This window comes from Symphodus melops (genome assembly GCF_947650265.1).
Source record: "Symphodus melops genome assembly, chromosome: 10".
Taxonomy (NCBI): Eukaryota; Metazoa; Chordata; class Actinopteri; order Labriformes; family Labridae; genus Symphodus; species Symphodus melops.
In genome coordinates this window covers 26,146,747-26,154,246 of record NC_136700.1, presented here as the reverse complement: position 1 = coordinate 26,154,246, position 7,500 = coordinate 26,146,747, and the positions used below count along the sequence as shown (strand labels likewise).

The following is a 7,500-nucleotide window of genomic DNA, read 5'->3' as shown; positions in this document are numbered from 1 at the left end:
TGATTGGCTGACTGATCACAGAGGAAGAGAGCAGCTCTCTGATTGGTCCTTTAACTGTCTGACTGCGTACTTAACCAACCCTGTTGGCAAATGATGTCTTTCTATGTGATGGCAGTCACTATTAAGAAGACGTAGGCATCAAATCATTCCACCCCACCTCCTGACAAATCACCTCCCTCTGATAGACAATCAATGGACCGGGCACTGCTCTGAATGACTCTATAAATCACACAAACCTACATCGATGGGCGGCGAGGAAGGTGAGTGGTGAACACGGAAGGAAGACGTCGGGAGGAGAGGACGACAAGGCAGACATGTGAGGGATGAACGATGAGTGGTTTCGAGGGAGGAGAGAAAAAAAAAGAGTGCGGCTGACAGAGAGGAAATGAGAGGTGCTGTTGATGGATGAATTATGGATGATGTCATATCCAAAAATATAAGTCTTCAGGCTAATCGGACGCTCTGGAGATATTGAGGTATCTGAAGATCTGGGTATGGCGTGGTGTGACGTCGTTCTGCAAACTGACAATCAAATGAAGAATCCAAAGTGTTTGGTAGTTGAAGGACAGGAAAGATTGCATCAGGATGTTAGAAAGCATAGATTGGCATATTTTAAACCCAGGGCCGTATCACCACTGGAACAGCTCCTGCTGCTTCATCAGAATTCAGCTCTACGGAGAGACATCGCTGGGTTTGATTTGTTCGAGATTGTTGCAGATTTTTGGAGGACGCAAAGAGCCTGACATGGCTCCATGGTTCCAAAACAAAGAAAAGGAAGGGACCTAGTTTGGGTTGAACACTCGACTTAGATTTTGATTAAAAGGATGCACAAGTTGAGGCTCTTCTCGATGAAGCTCATCGTTTACACACATCCCTCCCGAGTTAAACACTGCCTGCCTGGTTCAGCACATTAAAAGATGGTGTAAAATATAAATGAATCCAAACAAAGACAAGTCATCAAAGGTTTTAAACGTCAGCACATGTTGTCACTCAGACAGAAACAGATTTATAGCGTTTGTCCCAAGCTGCAGCACCCGAACTCACTGGTTCCCAACCTGGGGTCCGTGTGGGGTTTGGGGGAGGGGGGGGGGGGACTTGAGCCTCTGTCTGCCTCGAGGTTGGTTGAGTTGATAAAACACTGGATGTAAAGATCCTACTCTGATCTTGAGGCAAGTACAGGAGTGTGTCGGCCGACACTGTTTGAATTTTATCCAGGAAAACAGTTTTTTGTGTCCCTTCTTTGAGGGGGGCTCAGCTTTTCATTGAGTTGGAGGGAGGGGGGGCTCAAGAAAAAGACAGACTGGGAACCTCCTCTCTAACTGGCTGTAAGGTTTGGAGATCTGCTGCGTGATTGGCTGTGGGCCTTACCTCTCTCATGGTCATGTCGTCCTCCAGCTCTGCATCATCCTGTGGAGAAAAGAAAGAAGGAAGCAGTCAGGAAGCGTGAAGCAGACGAGCAGTAACAGAGGAGAAACCACAGCATCCACTTTTTACTTTCCAGCCGCGCTGCAGTGCTGCAGCTGGACACATGAGCTGAAATGGCACAAACTCACCCAAGCAGCGCGTCATGAGCGTGATACAGCGCCGCTGTCTCCAGACAGATGGGCAGAAATGAGTGACTAAAGGAGCGCCTACAGTACACTGAATGAGTGCGGGGGATGTGATGTATGAGATGTGGGAGCAGATGATCATTATAATGATGGATCGCACTCAGAGCTCACGGCTCAGAAGTGACAGGCTGACGACGCTGTTTGACATGCTGGACTCAAACCAGCAACCCTGAGTGAGAAGAAGATACAGCTGTGTGTGTGTGTGAGAAGGTTGCAGCAGGATGTGTGTGTGTGTGTATGTGTGTGTGTGTGATGGATGCGTGTTGAGTTGTGTGCTCGAGTAAAGAGATTTACTTTCTCTGCAGAAGAAACCGTGTGCACGTGTCCGGGGGAAAAGGAAGTCCGACCCCGGGGCTGATGGAAGCCCTGAGCCCATTTATCGCGGTTGTCGACCTGTCGGTAACCCTAGCAACTGTTGCCGAGGGGCAGAAAGAGACGTCCTACTGTAGCATTATGCAAGCAGAGGCCGGGCGTGCTCGGAGTTGATGACACCAAACACACGTGCACCTCGACCGCCGTCTCAGGGATCACTGTGCCCGTCACGAAGACGCTCTGAAAGTCATGAAACGTGAACTGCAGAGGATGAGGAACATCAGGCGTCTCCTGTGAGTGTGTGTATTCTGAGCGTGTTTTTACAGACTGACAGAAGGAGAGAGGTCTGTGCATGCAAAATAGGTGCTTTCAGAAAGATTAGCTGCTCTATTAAGGAAGCAAATCTCTGCCTCTGGATTCAACGTTTGGCAGAAGTGTGTGTGTGTGTGTGTGTGTGTGTGTGTGCGTGTGTGTGTGTTGACAACACGCAGATGAAGCTGTATTGCCTGCTATGCTGAAAGGTCTCCTTCCTCCAGCGATCCCTCTTCCTCTTCCTCACACACACACACACACACACGAGTGGAGGTGCTTCGTCTCTTTCTGCAGAAGGTGAGGTGAACATTTCGATGTAGATGTAGAATCATAAAACAACCACATAGCTTTTAGCATCGCCTTCACGAGGGCCACCGAGGGAAAACAACAACAAAAAAACATCGCTCTCCGAGAGGCGTGAAGAAGGACCCACTGTGCCTTTCAGTGAAGGTTTATTTCTGGGCTTTTTGTGTCTTTATTGGAGAGATAGGACACAATCTGAACCTGGGGACATTACGCCTCAGGATGTGTACGCTCTTCTTTATTTGTACTGCCCGCAGAGCGAGTGGTGTTTACACAGCACAGTCCACAGGCTCTGTGTTTGCTCCTTCACTTGCTGAACTCGAGCTCGACGGCCATGTCAGCTGTTTTTCAACTTTGTTTAGAGGCAAACTGGTGCTTGAGATAAACGCTCATGTGTGGATGCTTACAGCGACCCGGGCGAGACAAAGCCTTCACTGGACACATTACATATCCTGTCTGGCCTGGTCATGCCGCTGGGGAGGGGGAAGCCTGCTGCCACCGCCATCTGACCTCGGATAAGAGGAAGACGATGAACAGATGGATGGACAATAGAAGTAGATGACAAACTATGATGTGTGTCCCGAGAAGGGCTTTAAAAGAAGAAAACACGGAAGTTAGCTGATGTGCATAATGTGGTCATCACCAAGATATCAGCACAGAAAAGACGTTGAGAAAAGCTCTTAAATAAAGAGGATAATGTGAGAGTCTGCAGGGCCCGTGGGACGCAGTCTGTCTTAGCGTGGGTGGACTCCTGACATCTGCATCGTTATCATCAGCGCCCTGCACTCTATCTTCAGAGGAGCTGTTACACTCGCCGCAGTGATGACAAAAGAGGCAATCAGGTTTATCTGCTCAGTGTTTCCCTCGCTGCAGTCCACAGCCAACACTTGATGCTGCAGTAACATTAGCATGAATGGCTCATGTGCAGATTTCTGTTTCGCTCATTAGTCCTTCCACCGCTCTATCAGTGTGTCTCATTAAACTGCTGAGGCCTTCAAATGTTACATAAACAGCATTAAAGATGTTCAGACTCGAGTGGTGTGAGCAGGAAGGAAGAGAGAAGCTCTTGATCTGCTCAAACACAACTGAACTCGTTTGATCCATTGGATGAGTTTGATGTCTGCTGCCTTCACACACGCTTCATGCTGCAGCAGTATTTACTTTCTCATCATGTGCTGAAATGACTGCGTTACCCTCCGAGGACGGTGACGCCTGTAGAGCACGGTCCGTCAGTGCACAGCCTCTCTTACCCTTCATCCAATCAAAACTGCTGAGTCATCAAAACGTCCCCCCCCCCCCCCCCCCCCCGTACAGTGTGTGTGGATGGAGACATGAGCTAATCACACCTATTTGGTTTTTTGAAGCAGGCTGTAAACATGTTCATGTCTGCTGTAAAAACAGGCTGTTTGAATGGGTGTGTATGTGACTTCCTGTGCTGCTGTAGCCAGCCTCTAGTGGACACTCCAGGAACTGCAGCCAGCCTCTAGTGGACACTCCAGGAACTGCAGCCAGCCTCTAGTGGACACTCCAGGAACTGCAGCCAGCCTCTAGTGGACACTCCAGGAACTGCAGGATGTTACACTTCAGCATCAGCATCATTGTCTAAGACTGCAGATTGCTGCTTGGCGCTGACCCCTCTGAACGCCGACCTTCTGCTCATGTGCAGCGTCACGCTCAGACGAAGAAGAGAAACAGAAGCTACAGACGCTCTCATGGATGGATAATGGAGAACTTTTAGGATGCTCGTGATGGATTAACGTGGAGTCTTGTAACATGTCAGGTGTTTTACCTTGCTGTGTTTGTAAAGCGTCTGCATTGATTGATTCTCTCAGTGAAAACCTTTCTGTTTCCCCCTCAGAACAAACGACAGTCACTGTTCCCTCTGGCCTCCTCCTGATAAACACGCCGGCCCGTGTATCTGCTCTGTGTTGAAAATGATTCAGGAAATGGAAACTCCATGCAGTCCCCTGAATATTCTCCCTATCAGAGCGCTGAAGGTCACTTTTAATGGAGTCTCAGAACGCGCTCACGTTGAACCCTGAACACTTTAATAACGCCTTCTTTTCAGTCTCTTGAATAAAGAGGCCGTCCTCCTGTGATAAAGACGAGGTCGTTACAACATGGAGACCAGTTTAACGTCTTTAATCACTCTCTTCATTGTTCCTGGCAGGCCGCTGTTTAAGGAAGTAAAAAGCTCTGGACCCGGCGGGCTGTGAGATCTCTGCTCTGGCTTCGTACACGACGTGTTCTCAATGCTCGATGTCCTTCTTCACCGGCTGCATCCATCAAGTCCTTTCAACAACAGACTTCGATAAATCGTCGAGTTAAGGCTCTCTCTCTCTTTCTGTAGAGACCGGAGAGAGAGAGAGAGGGGCGAACACTTTGTTTGATACAAATCCTGAATATTTGTCTCTTATGTCAGGTGGATGACACCACATTTATATAAGTTTTCTTGGAACACTAAGGAGCGTGACATTCATTATAATGAGTCCCTCAAAGTGCAGCTGGATGAGGATATTAATAACAAAAAAACGTGTGCGGTGGATTTAACAGTCGGAGGCCCCAGATGTCTCAGCAGCTCCGCTCATTATCTTCCTGCATCATCGTGAGCAGTGCGAGTCTGCAGCCTCAGTCACAGTAAGGTAGAGACCTGACAGGTGTGCTGCTTTCTTAACCTCTCTCTCTCTCTCTCTCTCTCTCTCTCTCTCTCTCTGCAGGTGTTTAGAGGAGCAGCTGGAGGACTCGAACAGGAGATCCCCGGTGCTCCTGTTTCGTGTCTTGTTGTGTCCTTCAGATCAGACGTTTCTTCTTCTGTAGTTTTTGGGGATGGTGGTCCCATGATGTGGTCAACACCTTCCCAGCTTACAGAGCGTTCACACTGTCAGAGAAACACAAACTACCGTCTCCGTGCTCTAAATCAACCTGCTGCATCCTGCTTCCTGTTCTCCTCCACTCTGCATGTGTGAACCGCAGCATCAGGAGAATATCTGCAGCAGCTCTCCTGAAATGACCCTGATATTTTCAGGAGTTTGTGAGAATTCCTTTCTGGTTGGCAATCACCCTAATCACTCCTGGTTTCACCTTATTGTTTTGGACACTTAATGCTAATCACTGCTCCTTTATGTTGCTGAGCACTTTAATGGCCCAGTCTGCATCCCTGCATTGACTGTTTAATGACTGTACTCACACCTCTGGCTCTACCTCAAACACCTCTGTACAGGCACATGGAACTAGTTTCTAGAAGGTCAGCACTTTGTTTCTAAGGCTCTTTAACTGTGTACAGGTCTCTTTTAACCAACACATGTTTTTCTCTCCTCACAGGTTATGTACATTATGCTATATTAGTTTTAAGTCTAATGCTAATGCTAACTGCACAGGTTTAACATATAATTATGTTTACTCTTAGTCACATAGGGGCTGCTATATCTTGTTTGGGGGATTATTGTATACAGAGGGGGGGGGGGGACAGCGGGTGTGTATTGTAACTAATGTCTTGTGTCCTGCCTGTCTGTATACTGCTACTGGATGCCTTGAATTTCCCTCGGGATCAATAAAGTATCTATCTATTTTGATAAAGTGTTTTATTCTTTCCTCTGTACATTCTTAACATGGGCCGTCTCTTACACTGCTCTCAGTTCCTTTCTGCTTCATTTTCCTCTCTTGCTGCTGAAGGACATTTACATCTTAGCATCAAACAGTCGTCCTTCCTGAGGGTTGGATTTCAGTGATGCAGTGTGGACAAAGATTCCTCCTCCAACTCTCGTGTCAGGTGTTCTCTCCTGCAGAGTGCGTGTGCACAGTGACATTTGAATGTGCACAAAGACGTATGACGCATTCTCCTCCACCACCGAAAAAAACAAACAAAGAAAACTCCAAGAAACAGAAGGAGGAGGGCGAGGTGAGCCCACAAGCCATCATAAATAAAGCACGGAGGGCATTACGAAGACGCCAGAGACGGGCGGGGGGGACATAATGAGAAAAACAGCCAGGAGTGACTGGGAGGCTGGGCGGCATCATTTCTCTGAAAGAGAGGACTGATGTCATTTACACTGCATCAATATTTCACAGCTGAGATGGACGGGAGGAGGGGGAGGGGGGGGGTCATTTCTCCACTGAAGTCTGACGATAACGATAAGTGTGTGGACCCATCCGTCCACCTGCAGGACGACCTGACAGGTGTGAGCCCTTACATAAAAGGTAACTGTGTCTCTACAGTACTGAATAAAATGTTTCTCCCCAGACTTCCTGACAAACTCCAAAATGCGTCTCTGAGCAGACCACGAAAAGGTGACATTAACATAGATTAGAATTAAGTAGAGCAGTCGTCCCAAGAAGTTTAAATGAAGTCGTCTGAAAGACGGACTGATCCTCGTGAAAGGCCACGACTGAGACAGGCATGTCATTATACAGAACTTCACTTTCCCCCTGACCCATCTCTGCGCTCTTTAATAATCCATCCTCATCATGTCGACATCTTTTACAACCTTCAGGGTTATCCATGTGGGACGCCGGTTTTAACCGACGCTAAACTGGAGTCGCTGCGAATTCCGTCAGGTCCCCGCCAACAACGTGGCGAGAGAGTCCGCACTGAGCTGCACCTGCTACCTGCTGTGACAGGATGAATAAAACATGCTGTGGTGCAACAGTCTGAGTGAAATTCAGTGAAGAGCATCCCCCCCCCCCCACCCCCTCCATCAGTGAGATCTTTAACTGACGGAGAAGAAGCGAGGCGCTCCTGCTGCAAGTGTGTGAAACTAATTCAGTCTTTTTATTTTTTCGTTTCATGACTACAGATGTGTTTCGTCAGTCACCTCAAACTAAAGTTCCCCGGGTTAAAAAACGCCCTCTGAGGTCGATCGCTGAGACTGAGCTCACCGGGGAAACAAACAGAGCTGATATTAGAAGATGTTTTCACACCATGCACGTGTGTGTGTGTGTGTGTGTGTGTGTGTGTGTGTGTGTT

At 48.1% G+C, this 7,500-nt stretch overlaps 1 protein-coding gene across 1 annotated transcript in view; it reads right to left on the bottom strand.

The window, feature by feature from the left end:
• The window catches only part of clcn2b (chloride channel, voltage-sensitive 2b), a 90,526-nt gene that overhangs the window by 10,687 nt on the left and 72,339 nt on the right, over positions 1 to 7,500 (bottom strand). The window contains exon 17 of the mRNA XM_079353142.1: positions 1,369 to 1,407. Coding sequence (XP_079209268.1) covers positions 1,369 to 1,407 — 39 coding nt within the window. The remainder of the gene's footprint in view (positions 1 to 1,368; positions 1,408 to 7,500) is intronic.